This window comes from Electrona antarctica, assembly GCF_951216825.1.
Source record: "Electrona antarctica genome assembly, chromosome: 22".
NCBI classification, from domain to species: domain Eukaryota; kingdom Metazoa; phylum Chordata; class Actinopteri; order Myctophiformes; family Myctophidae; genus Electrona; species Electrona antarctica.
The window spans coordinates 36,668,444-36,685,279 of NC_136805.1; the positions used below are offsets into that span (position 1 = coordinate 36,668,444).

The window sequence follows — 16,836 nt, forward strand, 5'->3', positions numbered from 1 at the left end:
AAGAAAATGTGGCACAAATCTTTGAATATATATATATATATATATATATATATATATATTCTTTCAGAGTGAACGTTTTTAGCTCAAATCTTTGCTTCTGGGGGGTCCCTGGACCGACATATTCACAGATGAGGGTCGGCGGCCATCATTCTGGGGGTCCTTGACATGAAAAAGGTTGAGCACCACTGACATAGAAACAGGGTTTTTCTGAAAACTGTCAGGATTTAGAAGACATTTGTAGAATCAGTTCTCGGGTCTAAATGGGTTAAAGAATTGAGTACTTTTTTCTACCACTTGCCCCCAACTCCCTCTCTGCTCCCCTCCGCCGCTGACATCTTTGTACCAGACAACTTCTTCTCTGTCTGACACGTGAACGGATGGAACGGGGGAATGGATGAACAACAGGCGAGGGGGCGAATAGAAGCGGCGCCGACAGCACCTGAGGATCGCATTCGTCACAAAAAGAGAAGCGCAGTCGGCACATCAGCGCTATTGACGTTTCCTTGGCCCGGGCACTTGAGCGTTTTAAGGGTTTTTTTAGGGTTTTTGCGCCGGCCGCAAAAATGTACAAACCCGTGAAAAAAATGCGCGTGATGAATAGTGTTAATTACATCTCTGACAAAACCCCGGGCCGCCTTTAAAATGCCATTATTGGTCGAGCATGCATCTTCCTTTTCTTTTTTTGTTCCTGTGCTTTTGCAAGCCACCTTTTTGTATTATTAAGGGAATCGTGCATTAACCCATTCTGACCTGAGATCAGATTCTAAAAATGTCTTCTACATCCTGACAGTTTTCTGAAAAAGCTATGTTTCTATGTCAGTGGTTCTTCGATTTTTCAAAAATAGCAGACCTACAAGCTCGTAGCGCGCCACTCGGTGGCGCGCTATGAGCTTGTAGATCTGCTATTTTTCAATAGCTAAAGCATAACATAATGCTAACACCAAAAGGGGGTCCCGCCCAGAATGGATTAAACCGGAGTCAGCGGTTTTTCAGTACTGCAATCTCATTACATTTACAGAGAAGGGGATGGAGAGAGAGAGAGCAACAAAAAAAAAAAGGAAAAAAATTAATTGGAGGCATGCGATAGTTAGGACAGGAGCCTGGGCAAGGGCGGAATAAATCAGGGGCCCGGGTGACAGCTTTATGGCTCGGCAGAGAGAGAAGTGGTTAACTTTAATGGGCGGAGATAGAAAATGTTGAGTTACTTTATTTTTTTCTTCTCCCCCTCCCCTCTTTCCTTGCCATGCACCGCACGCACACACACACACACACAGAGCACGTATTCGTCCTGTCCCTTCCCCCACCACCACCACCTCATGTCATCAGCTGAGGTACACAACGCAGCCCCTCACCCCTCAACTATTTGGACTGGGCTTTGATATATGGAGTTAATTCAGCCCCTCGCTCGCTGCCACTCTGCTGTAATTCATGTGTTTCGTCCATTTAATGTCCGGCGGAACACAGTAAGAGTGCGGCAGTGGAATTGTTAATTCTCAACGCGGAGATCACTCCCCCCCCCCCCCCCACCCCCCCTCTCTCTCTCTCCACTACCACATCTCTCTGTCTCTCTCTCTCGCTCTACCCCTCCTGTCACCTTCCATTCTCTCTAGCACTCCCCCCCCCCCCCACACCCCCTCCCCCCCCCCCCCCCCCCCCTGCCTGATGTATTTTCCCCCATTACTTTGTGAGTTAATTTGCTAAAAGACGCTCCACTCTGGTGCGATATTTCATGCGGCTTCAGGTTTCCTACCCCCTATAATACAAGAGAATCAGAATGTCTCCCGTTGCGGTCAACTCCACAACAATAACCACTCCACCTTTGAGCTCTCCGTCTCTCTCTCTCTTCTCCATCTCTCTCTCTTTTTTTTTGCGGGCTTTCGCCTTTATTTTATATTTTTTATAGAGCGACAGACAGTAGGCTGACAGGAAATAGGGGAGAGAGATGGGGGGGGGTGACATGCAGTAAAGGCCGTCAGGGTCGGGAGTCGAACCCGCGGCACACTGCCAGACTCGGACTACCGGCCAAGGTGCCTGGACCGCTGAGCCATGGCCCAGGCCTCCATCTCTCTCTTGCTGCCTCTCTCTCTCTCGCTCCCTCTAGCTCTCTCAACTCAATAGGCTCTGTTATGTGCACATACGCCATTTTGGAAATAACTCTTCCTACTTACGGCCTCTTGTTCGACTTCCTTCACAGGTGTTACCAATGATACTAATTAAGGCTCTGTTCCATTTAGTGTACAGTGGTTCTCGAACATTTCAATTTCAAGGACCCCCAATAACTCTGAGAGTGTACGAATGGAACCAAAGGGTCAATTGGTTACATTTGTACACTCTCAGAGTTAAATTAACATTGATTTTACAATATAAATTGGGGGTCCCAGGGATAGAAATGCCATTAAATGGGGGGTCCGTAGCCTAATGCATGTCAAACTGGGGGTCCTTGAAATTAAACGGGTTGAGAAACACTGCTTAGAGCCATAAAACTCTTCTCTTTTGGGGGTCCCTATATCGTTTCAAATGGGGGTCCACATGCTAATTGGTGTCAATTTGGGGGTCCTTATGACATGAAAAGGTTTGGGAACCCCTGGTATGGGGGATGGCCAAGGTCCATGTCGTTGTTCAACATCAAGATAGAACCTTTTCCTAAGTCTTTCCAGAACAGCCATGTTGTGTATCCTCTATGTTTTCACGGAACAACGGCCTAGATCACTGGTTCCCAAACACTGGGTCGGGACCCATTTGTGGGACACAGACCCATTTTTATGGGTCTCCATATTTTTTGTTTCCTACATTTTGGTTTAAACCGTTACTATTTCAAAACATTTAAAAAAAAAACATTCCCAAAAATAGCAAACTTTTTCACGAATTAAAAACAAATTCAAAAATCAAAGAAATTCCATCAATTAAAGAAATTCCATGAATTAGAAAACAAAATGTTTAAGAAGTAGTGAAAATAGCAGATCTACAAGTTCACATTGTCACTATATGTTTGGTTCCCGGGGCAAACCTTTTGGACCGCAGGCTAAAATGTTTAGGAGCCACTGCCCTAGATAATGCCCCCCCTGCCCGCCCCGTCCTCTTTCACACCCCGCCTCTGACGTGAACTCTCACCTTTGTGCCCTGCGGCCATGCCCTCCCCTCCCGTGCCCCCCCCCCTCCCTCCACCACCTCCAAGTTCACAGGGGTCATCCCCCCCCCCCCCCCCCCGAGAGGGGGGCATTCCCACTGCTGACATGGCCCCCGGAGCCCTTTTTATTTTTATTTATTTTAATTGGGAAAACACTATCACAGAATGAAGCAAGCGAAAATATGGTGAAGTGGCTTTTTTTTTTCCTGTGGGGGTGGTGGTGGTGGTGTGGGTGGGGGTAGCCTGCTCTCCATACACTTGATTTAATCCCAGTGCTGCTGTGGGTGTGGGGGTATGTGTGTATGCGTGTGTGTGTGTGTGTGTGTGTGGGTGTGTGTGTGTCGGGGATGGCGGTGGGGGGTTGTGCTAGAGGCTGCGATGGGGTCTCTATAGGATGTGGGGTCATGGATGGAGTTGTATGTATGCGTGTATGCGTTTGGGAGCAGATGGATGGGGTCACCTAAGCTTGCCGACCTGAAAAACTGAGTAAGAAACGTAGTAGAACGAACACGTGTGTGTGTGTGTGTGTGTGTGTGTGTGTGTGTGTGTGTGTGTGTGTGTGTGTGTGTGTGTGTGTGTGTGTGTGTGTGTGTGTGTGTGTGTGTGTGTGTGTGTGTGTGTGTGTGTGTGTGTGTGTGTGTGTGTGTGTGTGTGTGCGTATCTTCATAGGCCTACAGTATAGTGTATAAGATGTACATACATTTCCCAGTCTGTTGGGAATTAGAGCTCAATCCTTTTTTTTAAGACTTATTATTATTTTATTGTTATTGTCACATCACAGGTGTAAAGGAGTTGGTGATATTTTTTATTTTTTTGTACGTGCTCCATTTGTCATGTAGTTTTCTCCATTGTCGTGTAGAATTTAGAGGTCGATTAAGAGGAAAAACAGGGTAGAAACAGGTTAAAAGCAAATCTGTAATCAAAGATATACACTATGGTATACAGATATTGCATGTAGCATGTGCTTAGAGCTAGGGATGTTAATATTTAGGCCCTGTATCGTCAATGGTCAAATAAATATTTGATTAAGGAATATAATATGCCTTTCATATTACTTCTGTATATCGGCTAAATGTAGATGTGTGTGTTAGACATTGAGGGAAATTAAGATTCTTAGATTTCTTTACAAAAACGCTGCTTATCAACTAACTGGTTAATCGATCGATAACCTTATCAAAACGTATCAATTGACTATTAATGCATTAATCGAAAATTCACATCCCTACTTAGAGCATTTAAAAAAAGTCATAAGTAGGTGTGGGTCTCTCATCTTCATTCTGTAGTCTCTGAAGTGATGCTGCTATCCCGGTGTAGGTCTCACAATTAGTCGCCAATGTGTTCCAATTAAGTATCTAACCTCTCTCTTTAACCAGGTGTCTATTTTTCCAAATCACGATTGAATCAAATTTCCTGGACGATTTTGGAGGGCGCAATCAGGGCTGTGCCATTTTTTCCCGTCAATGTCCTGCGTTATTATTATGTGTAATTTCAAAACATAATCTGTCGGAGGGTTAACCGGTTCTGTCCAGCACGGCTACACACATACAAATCTCACTTTTATCTTATCTATATTAGGGCATTAAGCAAAGTCGACTAGTAAATCCACTAGTCGACCTTGTTGGTACTAGTTGACTAGTTGATAAGAAGAAAATGTTTTTTTTTTTTATTATTATTTTTGTTGGCCTCAAGATCAAGTAGATTATAGTTATAGTCACCAATGTACACAGTTTGTAAATGTAGGTAGTTACAACTACCCATTTTACTAGTTTACTAGTCGACTAGTAAACTAGGCAACTAGTCAAAATAACTAGAAGTGAATGCCCTAATCTATATACTGTATGTAAACAGTGTCCCGTTAAACACTCGTGTTCAAAGATGTCCTCTTGTGTGTAAACTCTGTAATCTCATGGATTAAAGTTCTCAGTCGCCACGACTGATTTCAGTCTTATGGATTCCACAGAAGTCTTCTACGAGAGCATCGCACGCCGAAAACAGCAGATCTACAAGCTCACAACACGTCGCGGCTCCGCAAGGTGCAGCATAGGTTTTAGAGAACCATAACACCTAGACATCGTCAGTAAACCGTCAGTCATGAGATTTTACTTTTGCTTTATTCCACGTGACCCTGTAAACACTGCTAGGAACCAGTCGGCGTCGGAATCCAGCAGCGTGTTTAGAGAGTAGAGAGAGAGAGAGAGAGGGCTTTCAGCTTCAGGCCAAGCCAAGCTAAAAGAAAACCAGCAAAGAAGCATCTGCCCTATCCCTGCAGGCTTCAAACACAGCCCCGTATTACGGCAGAATCCCTCACCTTAACTTGACACGGAAGCAGAAACCGTCTCCAGCGAGAGGAGGAGGAGGGAGGAGGGAGGAGGGGGGGGGAGGAGGAGGAGGAGGAGGAGGAGGAGCGCTAGCTAGTATTCATGGTCTGACTTTGTTTCAGAGGATGTTGTTGTTGTTGTCGTGTTCTGTTTATTTATTTATGGTACGTCGGATCACGTAGGGGTGAGCCTCGTTTATTTAGTTTTTTGGGAGGGGGAAAAAGGGAGTGTGTGTGTGTGTGTGTGTGTGTGTGTGTGTGTGTGTGTGTGTGTGTGTGTGTGTGTGTGTGTGTGTGTGTGTGTGTGTGTGTGTGTGTGTGTGTGTGTGTGTGTGTGTGTGTGTGTGTGTGTGTGTGTGTGTGTGTGTGTGTGTGTGTGTGTTCGCACGTGTGCGTGCATGCGTGTGCGTGTGCAATAGAGAGAGGGAGAGATTGCGTGTGCAATAGAGAGAGGGAGAGATGGTTGCTGTCAGGAGACATTTTGTGGCAGGCAGGCAGGGGAACCAAGCCCCATGCAGTACTATGACAGGAGGAGCTTTCTAGTTCCACAGAGGGGCTTTGGTGACCCTGTGACCCGGCGAGTTGAAATGGAGGCCACCTCCTCCGATTCTCGTGGCCTGATTGAGAGGAAAGACACGTCACTGTCGCTGACACACACAAACTACTTCAACTATTAGCCTAACCGCTAAAACATATCCAGTTGTGTGGATGCAACGATGTCTAAAGGTTGTGTGGGCGTGCTGTGTGTGTGTGTGTGTGTGTGTGTGTGTGTGTGTGTGTGTGTGTGTGTGTGTGTGTGTGAGTGTATGTGTGTGTGTGTGTGTGTGTGTGTGTGTGTGTGTGTGTGTGTGTGTGTGTGTGTGTGTGTGTGTGTGTGTGTGTGTGTGTGTGTGTGTGTGTGTGTGTGTGTGTGTGTGTGTGTGTGTGTGTGTGTGTGTGTGTGTGTCTCTAGTGAGACGCTCGCTTGCTGCTACTCAGACAACAGCGCTGACCTAGACCCAGAGGCGGTCTGTGTGCGTGCGTGCGTGGTTGAGGAGGATACAATCCCATGATTCATCCCTTTTCATGGCGTTTCCTCTTTTGTGGTGCTGGTGCATTTACTGTCATGCCCTGTGTGAAGGCCTCACTGAGCCGTCTCTGTGCCTGCAGATATAATGGTGCACACACACACACACACACACACACACACACACACACACACACACACACGCGCGCGCATGCCCCTGTTAGTACATTCATTGTTCTACGTTCAACCTCAGTGCTGGTGGTGAATTGTGCGACATGAATTCAGGCACGGGTAATCCGGTATTATTACCAGTGGTGGAAAAAGTACTCACGTTATTTGCTTACGTAAAATGTATCAATACTGCAATGTAGAAATACTCTGTTATACAAGTACAAGTCTGGAATTCTATAAATTCACTTGAGTAAAAGTACAAACGTATTGGTATCCAAATCATGTACTTAAGTACCAAAAGTAGAAAGCACTGATTGTGCAGAGTATCTCATTTAAAGTTTTCGGGTTTATACATCTTTTGAGAATAGCAGATCTACAAGCTCACAATGGGTCGCATCGCGACGCATTGTGAGCTTGTAGATCTGCTATTTTCAAATGGCCGAAATCCTATATATGGCTGAAGTGGGTAATGCATGTTTTTTTAAAGATAATAAAAATCTACAAAGTAACTAGTAACTAAAGTTTTCAAATAAAAGTACAATATTCGCCTCTGATATGTAGAAAGAGTAGAAAAAGTATTGGAAATTGGAAATACTCAAGTAAAAATAGCTCCAAATTTTACTTACATAAGTACTTGAGTACTTCAGTAAATGCACTTAGTTACTTTCCACCACTGAGTATTATTATTACACAGCTGTTTTTTCATTGAAGATGATGACAGCGCGTTCATATTAGCAACCATAACAAGTTGCAAATTAGCAACTGTTATTTTACCCTCCTTTGATGTTCAGATAGTCGCGTCGGATAATATTGGTGTTGCTTTTGACTGCTGTGGAAGACGACACTGCTAGCGCGTGGAACTGAACGCGAGCTGTTTGTTCAACTACAGATTAGGGATGATAATCGTTTATCGTAATGATAATAATACAAAAGAAAACATTAAAAATAATCACATCGCAGAGATATTAGTTCATGGTGAAATTGTCCTCCGTCATACTATACACAGACAAGGGATTAATACGCTTTTGTTGAGATGTAAACTTAGAATGTTGCCGTTGGATAAGATTTAGTCTACAATTCCATCCATGCTGTATTGATGTGGTACCATTTAGGAGAGATAACAGGCAAATGTTGATCAAAATAATTCTTCTACATTCTCTAATTGTGTAGACATCTTGTAAATTAACGAAGTAATGCAGATGTTTAACAATAATGGAACTCTTGTAGAGTGTAAAATGAAACCAAATGGACCCGTACGGGTCGTGCGTGTGCGAGTGCGTGCGAAATGTTAATGGACGGACAAAGTTTGCATAATATCTAACTTAACATGATTTGAGATGTATGCGACTTGAGTATTGCTGTGTGTGTGACTGCGATCATGAGGAGGATGATAATGGCGTACAGAAAAGGTATAATACTAGTAGTTTCACACCAGTGGCTCTCTCTCTCTCTCTCTCTCTCTCTCTGTCTCTCTCTCTGTCTCTCTCTCTCTCTCTCTCTCTCTCTCTCTCTCTCTCTGTCTCTGTCTCTCTCTCTCTCTCTCTCTCTCTCTCTCTCTCTCTCTGTCTCTGTCTCTGTCTCTGTCTCTGTCTCTCTCTCTCTCTCTCTCTCTCTCTCTCTCTCTCTCTCTGTCTCTGTCTCTGTCTCTCTCTCTCTCTCTCTCTCTGTCTCTGTCTCTGTCTCTGTCTCTCTCTCTCTCTCTCTCTCTCTCTCTCTGTCTCTGTCTCTGTCTCTCTCTCTCTCTCTCTCTCTCTCTCTCTCTCTCTCTCTGTTGTTTACCACATGCAGAGCCTCACAGAAGTGCAACAGCAGCAGAAACGCAGGTCCCTGTTAAAGGATCGCATTCATTCGGAGGAAATTACCCCTCCGTGGCCACGCCACGCGCTTTCCTCCCACCCGCCCGCCGCGTGCTCCATCATCTCAGAGAAAAAGTCTCGCAGCATGCATAGGGGGATGGAGAGCACCCCCCCCCCCCATCCCGCCCCGTTGAATGCGTATTAACCTATTAAAAACGGGAAAGCATCCGTGTCCGTTTTAGATTTTAAGCACTTTAATTTATTTTAAAGCGAACATTTTAACTAAATTTTTTTTGCTGCCGGAGGTATCTCTGGATTCTCTGGAACAACACATTTTGAGATGTAGGGGGGGGGGGGGGGGGGGGGTCCGCGGGGGGTCCGCGGCCAAATACATATGATTTTGGGGGTCCCATTGGACATGAAAGAAGTTTGAGCACCACTGATACAGCAACATTTTCAGAAAACCTTTAGGATTTCAAAGACATTTTTGATTTTTTGCTATAGAATCGGGTCCTCGGGGTCTAAACGGGTTAACGGAATCTCAGCGAGGCGATTCTTTCGGGGGATGCGTGCGCCGTCGTGTGTTTTTTTTTCTTTTTTGGCGAGCGAGCCAGGATGCATCCGCACTCCCCTAATAATCAATTCAGGTTAGGGCAAGGCGTTATCAGCGAGGCTGCCACCGGAGCCCTAGCACTATAACTCAAGGAGGGCATCTGAGGAGTGTGTGAGTTTGATCCTGTGCCAAGGTGATGAATGGCTGTTTTTTCTTCCCTTTTGTTGCCCATCAGCACTTTTTTATTCTGCAGTTAATCCGCCGGGCCACGCGTACTTACCCCACTATAATTTCTCACCTCGTTGTGCGCGAGCGCTCGCATGCCTTCTACTCCTGCTGTCATTGGAAGCTGTCTAACACGCACACCCCCCCTTCCACACACACACACACACACACACACACACACACACACACACACACACACAGACCTACTCGTGCACATATAAACACAGGCTCCTATACTTCAGCCCTGCTGCTTGGCCCGGCCGCTGGTATATCGGATGTGTCATCGTTTAGAGGCGTTGTGCGTCAGCCGCTGCTAGTGCAAAGTGACGTGCTGCAGCAGCAGAGATAGGCATCTGCATGTTGTTAACGTCTTTATGTTGTTAAAGGGACCGGCTGGCGCGGTGCCAGAGATAATATAATGCAGCAGCTTACTCTGCTTTCATGTGGGGGGGGGGGGGGGGGGGTGCAACAGTTGCGTAAAACTAATCGATATTAAAAGAAAATCAAAAATGTTCTCAAATTCATATAATCGATTAATATTCAGTCCCTATTTTGGCCATGTCGTTGGTGAAAGGTTTAAACAAAAATGATAAACAATTGCAAAATTAAATCGCCAACCTGCAGGTTCACGTCGCGCCACGTTGCGACAGCAGCGACACGTACGTTGTGAGCTTGTAGATCTACGAAGTACAACATAACGCTTTCAGTACGTTTTTATTGTGTAATTATGCTTCCAGTTATTCGACTATTGGGAATAAGTAATCAACAGACTAATTGCTCAGAGAAAAAAGATCAATATAGTTTGCAGCCCTTTACTGTCTCGGGCTCCTCACAGCATTATTTCCTGTGAGCCATGTGAGGAACATCCGCTGCCTGCCTGTACATCATGGGCTCCATCACATCTCACCTCACCACAGACAGGTTGGGTTGCAGCTCCGCTCCGCTCCGGGCCGCGTTGCAGAAAACCCAAACGGCTAAACCAAGGCATAGGCGGAAACGACCTGTCCTGGAATGTTGTTCATATGGAGCTTTATTATTCCCCCAGCGGACACCTCTGCTCTGCCCCCCCCCCCCGGACCCCCACCAATCCCCTAACCACCCCCCTCCACCCCCACCAATCCCCTAACCACCCCCCTCCACCCCCACCAATCCCCTAACCACCCCCCACCTGACCAGCTCTGATTAGGGGAGTCTAAGGCGAGAGGCCTTGTGGTCATATTTTTAACCCAAAGCATCCGTGTCACATTTTTTATTTTATATATAATATATATTATATAGCACATTGGTTTGGAGATATATATATACAAGATATACAAGCTCATAACTTGTAGATCTGCTTATTTTAGAAAAGTTTGTGACAAAACCTTTTGAATTCAAATCTTTGCTTCTGGTTGGGGTCCTGCCTGGAACAAAATATTTTGAGATGTTGGTCCGCGGCCAAATACATTTGACATTTTAGGGGTCCTTGACTTCTATTACATATTGAAAGTTTGTGGGTCATCGTGTACTTTTTGTGCATTTTTCGAATACGTTGATCCCTGCCTATAGTGCCTATACGCACCTGTCTCTGACTTTGTTTCCTATAGAGGTCCTTGACATGAACATATTGGAGCACCACTGATGTGTATAGCAACATAGGTTTTTCAGAAAACTGTTGGGATTCAGTTGGTAGACTGGGGTCCTCCTCAGGTCTCATTGGGTTAACAGTTAACACGGGGCCCCATGCAGCACCTTGTGCCCCTGCTTAGCCACATACTAGACCGCAAGAGAGAGAGCGAGAGAGAGAGAGAGAGAGAGAGAGAGCCTCCAGAGGCCCAGTCTATATAAAGCCCAGACAAGGAACAGAGACCCAGCTCAACAAGCCTGCTGAGACTCCACACCATTTATCTCCCAGCTGCAAGGTTGGGCCCGGACTAATTGACTGTGCGTGCGTGTGTTGCGTGCGTGCACGTGTGTGTGCGCGCGACTGTGCGTTGAGAGTCCCTGGGAGCATGGTTGCATTAGTAGAGCCTGAAATGACAGGATGTGGTGAACAGAGAGAGAGAGAGAGAGAGAGAGAGAGAGACTCGACAGGGGCCAGCCTAGCGTTTAGCTACCAGCTCTGAGCCAATCAAAAGAAAGCTCTCCTGTAAAGTCGGTTATTGGCTCTAAACCGTCTTTAAGATACAGCCAGTAAAACAGTGTACAGGGAGTGGAAAGAAAAAAAAGAACAGAAACCAGCCTGCCTGGTCAGTGCCGTGTGTGTGTGTGTGTATGTGTGTGTGTGCGTGTGTGTGTGTGTGTGTGTGTGTGTGTGTGTGTGTGTGTGTGCGTGTGCGTGTGTGTGTGCGTGTGCGTGTGTGTGCGTGCGTGCGTGCATCTCCGCGCGCTACCCCGCGTTCGTTTCTCTGTGTTTCCCTCACACCGCTCCGTTCTGGACTTTATCAACACATTGTTTGAGTTGGCGTCCTCCCAATGTAAGCCCGAGTACAGCGCGGAGTTGGCTCTCTCACCGTCCACTGGGAGTGGTGTGTGTGTGTGTGTGTATGTATGCAAGTGTGTGTGTGTTTGCATGTGTGGCGCACGATCGCACATGTATGTGTGGGCACATTCTGGGGGAGTGGAAGTCTCTCTCTCTCTCCCTCCCTCTCCTCCCAGACCAGGAAGCTCTGAATCACCACCAACTGTTCCTGGAAGGACCCAGTGGGAGTATAGAGCAGAGCCCCTCAGCCAGGGGGCCGTCACTCTGAGCTGGGCTCTGGATCCTGGAAGCCTGGCCTCTCTCTGACACCAAGCTGGTGGTGGAGGAGGAGGATAATTCCCACCTCCACCATGAAAGTGCAGGCCGGCCACGCCTTCGATCTGCCCTTATTTTCTCCCCCACACCGGGGAAACGTGTTTGTTTTTGTTTTTTTTGGTCTGCCGTATCGGTGGGGTATGACTCCTGCTGATAACCTCCACCTCTGGAACTTTGAAGATAGCCGGGGCCGCTCTCTCGCATTCATTGATCTTGGATGTAAACAGGAAAAAAAAGTGCACGGGTTACACTTGGACTTGTGCATGCGCTCACTGCTTTGGAAAAAAAAATCACACCTGTGTGCAGTGAGTGGTGCTACTCCGTGTGGGGGTCCCCGGGTGGGGGGGTCCCCGGAAGTTCCAGACCCACAGGAACGCGGCCAGGGTGCCGGGCCGGTTCCGGCGAGCCGCCCCGTGTCCGAAACGGTGGAGAAATTACACAGTTACCGTGTGTGTTAGGCTGTGCAACAGTGACACTTGGTTGTGAAAACCAACCAAACGCTAGTTTTGTGCTCGGGACACAGCCAGGGACACAGCCAGCCAGCCAGGGACACACATAGCTGTCCATAGTAGTGGTTGCCCCACTCAAAAGGTGCCTGCGCCGTCTCTAAATTACAACGCCTTGGCACGGGGGACGCAGCCATGCGTGTGGCTGGCTGCTGACGCGGCCGATATTCGCTCGGGAGGCGCCCAGGACGCAAGGCACAAGACGACACGCTTACCAAGCTAAATTGAAATGTACCAAGCCGGCACATGCCGACGTTGTCAGTTGCTGCTTGCCCTCTGTTGTTTTGAGTTGATCATGCAAATCACACACACACACGCACACGCGTGCATACGCAGAAACATCAAAGGTGATGATTCTTGTCTATAGGAGGAAGGGAGGATATGTGCATGTAAAGTGATATTAATAGTAGGATGGGGTCTTGGTTCAGCGGGCGGGGGCGTCCCCCCCCCCCCCCCCTGCTTTGGCCTGGCTGGCACCGCTGACAGATTTACCTCTGGAGGCACTCGACCAGCTGAAGGGGAAAATGGTCTCCATTGTTCCAGTGGTGGAGAGAAAACAGCTTCCCCCCCCCCCCTCCTCTCTTTCCCGTAGAAAATAATAATGGGTATAGAGGATAATGGACTGAAATATTAACAGAGTAAACAACCTTGTTATCGAGACGTCCGTTTGTTATTCCTGAAAGTAATAGAGGGGGAGGTAGTGTGGGGGTGTTTTCCTCTCTCTCTCTCACTCTCTGTCTCTTTTCTGGCAGAGCACGCCTCTTTTAGGTAGATGTTTATCAGCTGACCGGCTTTGAGGTTGTATCTCTTTGTACTGTAGCCGTGTTTTTTGAGTCTTTAAGTGGCTGTTGTTGAAGCCCTTCACTTTCTCTCGATAAGAATCGTCTTGTAAGGAACGCGGAGATTACCGGCTCATTGCTCCGCCGTGTGCCGTTGGATAAATTTAGCAGTCATCTCTCTCTCTCTCTCTCTCTCTCTCTCTCTCTCTCCTCCCCTCCTCCTCCTCCTCACCCACTGGTGTTCCGTTCCGTTCCGGTTCAAACCCTGCTGGGAAATTAGTCAGGAGAAACAACGGCTAGAAGTTGTCCAAGTCTATCTCCACGGAAGGCTCTGCTGCGGCGAGCGCTCGTTTGTTGGAGGCTCTGGCGTGTCTCCACACACAGCAGAACTCTCCCAGGGACGGCCTATTGAAAGTGGAGAGAGAGAGAGAGATTCTCAGTGTCGGCTCAAAGTGAATGTGAAAATGCGATTTACGGCTCGTTTTATCCTTTTGACATTCAGTTAAGTTCCCTTTTTTTAAAGGAATATAGGAAAGACTAAAAGTTGCGTTCTGTCCACACGCTTTGGTGCAGTGTACCTCGGATGGGTTAACGTAACAGTGGCAGTAGTGGGCTTTTCTACGGAGCCATTTTTATATGGGTCTTAATTAAGAGGAACCCATATGGCTCTATTTTATAGAACCAAATGGTTCCTCGTGGGAAACCTTAGTAGTATAGTCAATTGTAGTCAATTTGTAAAAGTATTTCAAAGGGGATGGTGGAGTCTTAACGACGGTGACACACATTTGGAAAGTGTTAAAGGCAGCATAGAGGCAGGCTGGAGAACCTGCAGCTGGTGGTACTTATGCTAATATTGTAACGGCACAAAGGTAATGCTATACCCGCTATACTCAAGAAGGAAAACATGCACATATTAAGGATCGGATGCCACTCATTTGCACACAAATATAGCCTGAAGCCAGAACTACGTTGAGCGTCGGTGCATATGCTAACTTCCCCGATCCGATCACGTGATCGGAAATCGTGGCAGGTCACATCATTTTCGAATGTTCGGAATCGGATCGGGAGCAAAAAAACTAAAAAAATACTGATCGGGACATCCCTAGTAATAGTAACTATAGGTTGTTGTTTTATGCGGCCTACATATAGCTCTTACCAAAACCTGTTCTTGTTTCAAAGCAGCGCCATGTTACTTTCCTATTGTCTTCTACCCCAGATTCGAACGTGGGTTTCCTGCTCAAGTGCTGAAATGTTTTACCATTGAGCTGATAGAGCCGGCCTGCTTGCCCGGGGGATAAATTGAATCTTCTTGACCTGGACCATCAGGTCAAAATTGGTGTCAGATCCTGTGTCTAGGCGAGACATGACCTTTGACACGAGCTATATGTCTCAATAGAAGAACAGGGAGACAAACCACCCCGATTGTATAAGTTATATTGTATTGGCATACTCTGTATGGTAGAGTCTACCATACAGATTGGACATAATTACATTTTATTGATTAGAAAAAGTTGCATACTAAGGCTTTTACTCTTTTCACTCATTTCCTGTGTGATCATAAAGCCTTATATTGAAAGGCAGGCTCCTTCTGCCTTAGTTGTCTTTGAAGTTGTGATGTAGACATTACTGACAAGCTAAACGTATAAGAAGGCAAAGGCAAAGAACAAAAGTTCACTTCTTGCCAATAACTGTTACTGTTACTGTCACGCTGATCTTCATAGGGGAAAAAACACTGCGTTGTTCTGCTAGGTGGAAGGGTGCACGCGCCATGTTTTATCAGGGAGCAGCTTTGTTTTGTTACTGTGAGTGACTTGCATGCCTGAGTTGTTTTTTGGGAGCATGAGAGTGCAAGACAGACAGAGACCGAAATCCGCTTAGGGCCTGAGATGAGGCCTTAGACTTATGCCGGCCAAAAGTGTTGGCAACCTTGCTGCGTGTGCGACTGTGCGTGCGTGCGTGCGTGCGTGTGTGCAACATGTTCTTCAGCTGTGACTAAATTTGACTGAGGTACTGCCATTGGATTTTTTTGAATTTTCGTTCTTTTCATGTCATATGAAAGCAGGGAATCATAGCTTCAAATTGACATTGTTTGTTCAGTTTGACCCACCAGTTTTGGAGATATGGCTTATAGAGTAATGTCTTGCAGAAAACAGCGAGTTGAGAAAACAGGCTTGAAAGGTTCGCTTCTGTGGACTCTAACATTACTCCTAGCTACATGTTTAAGCATTTATTTCATATTTACATGTCGATTTCAGCTCAGACACTTATTTCAGACACGCTCTAGTATGTGAAGAGTGCTGAAAAAAAAATATATATATATGTTTTTGCGCGATGGCAGGCTCTCAGTCAAATCTGGTCACAGCTGTAGTAGTTATCAGTTTCCTTTATCAGCATAGATTAGCCTCAGAAATGAGCTGCCCACTCACTGTATCACTCAAGCTCTACAGCTGAAGTCCAAGTGTGTTCGTCACCTCTCTGTTGGATTAGCCGAGAACTCCTGATTTGCTCTATCTTTTTAAGACTAAAATATTGATAATAAATGACATTACACACATTTCATGATTTAATATAGGACTTTTTTGTGGTAATGTAGGACTATATGAGCCATACATATTGGTCAGGCATTCCTGGGTGTGTGATAAATTAGCTATAGGAAATTGAATTAAATGAAAAATCACCGTGGACTTGAGGACTACTGACTAATCATTTTTGCCCAACTTGTTAAATTACGACTCCATGAATCACATACATTATGCACCTGTCTCCTGCCTTTCTCTTTAATTCATTACGACGGCTAAAATGTTGGGGCAACGCGGATCCTAATGACAGCAGAAATAATATGGTAAAACAATAATTGATATTAGTCACAACGTATATGAATAAGCAAACAAATGTATGTCACATATGTGCCATCAGCTACGTACAAGCAAGCCCAAACACACATGCAAGAATTTTCATATTCATCCACTTTGTGAAGATAATAGAATGGACTGTTTGTGTAAGTATATCAGGGTTTTGACTTTGACAAAATATTAGGACCATCATTTTCTTTCAATGGCAAAATGACACACACACTTTCTCTCTTTGCATTAAATAGACCCACTCCCTAATAAGAGTAATAGGCTGGTGGAGCCAAAGTGCTGCTTGATGCCTAGCCTATTTTAGAACAAAAAAATCATTACCTGCACTCCATTATTCAATATCACTAAAATATAGCCACTCTGCAAAAAAATACGAAAAGGACTTATATACGAGTGTATAGAAATCACATTTCCCAGACTCACTTTATTAACAGTATAAATTAAGTCAGAATATTCTAGAATCCCTCTACTACACTCTCTGGTGCTCACCCACTATTTGTAATTTGATTTAATCTACTATATACCGTAGATAATTGTAGTTGCTTGGAATGTTTCCTACTTCTCTAACAGTAGCTACATGGTTGGCAGTCTGTGCTTGTTCTTAAAGCACTCTAATTACTTGGCCACTTACCTTTTTGGTTTTGTTGTTGTTGCCGTTGTTTTTCACCTTGCTTGTCAGTCGATTATTTTACAGCACGGGTCAAGGTTTGTCTGCATAT

At 45.7% G+C, this 16,836-nt stretch overlaps 1 protein-coding gene across 1 annotated transcript in view; it reads right to left on the reverse strand.

Annotated features, from left to right (window-relative positions):
* The window catches only part of LOC306915128 (C-terminal-binding protein 2-like), a gene marked incomplete at its 5' end in the record, with an annotated part of 13,860 nt that extends 10,730 nt beyond the window's left edge, over positions 1-3,130 (reverse strand). The window contains 2 exons of the mRNA XM_079492377.1: positions 344-439; positions 3,112-3,130. Coding sequence (XP_079348503.1) covers positions 344-439; positions 3,112-3,130 — 115 coding nt within the window. The remainder of the gene's footprint in view (positions 1-343; positions 440-3,111) is intronic.
* Between the last annotated feature and the right edge of the window lie 13,706 nt (positions 3,131-16,836).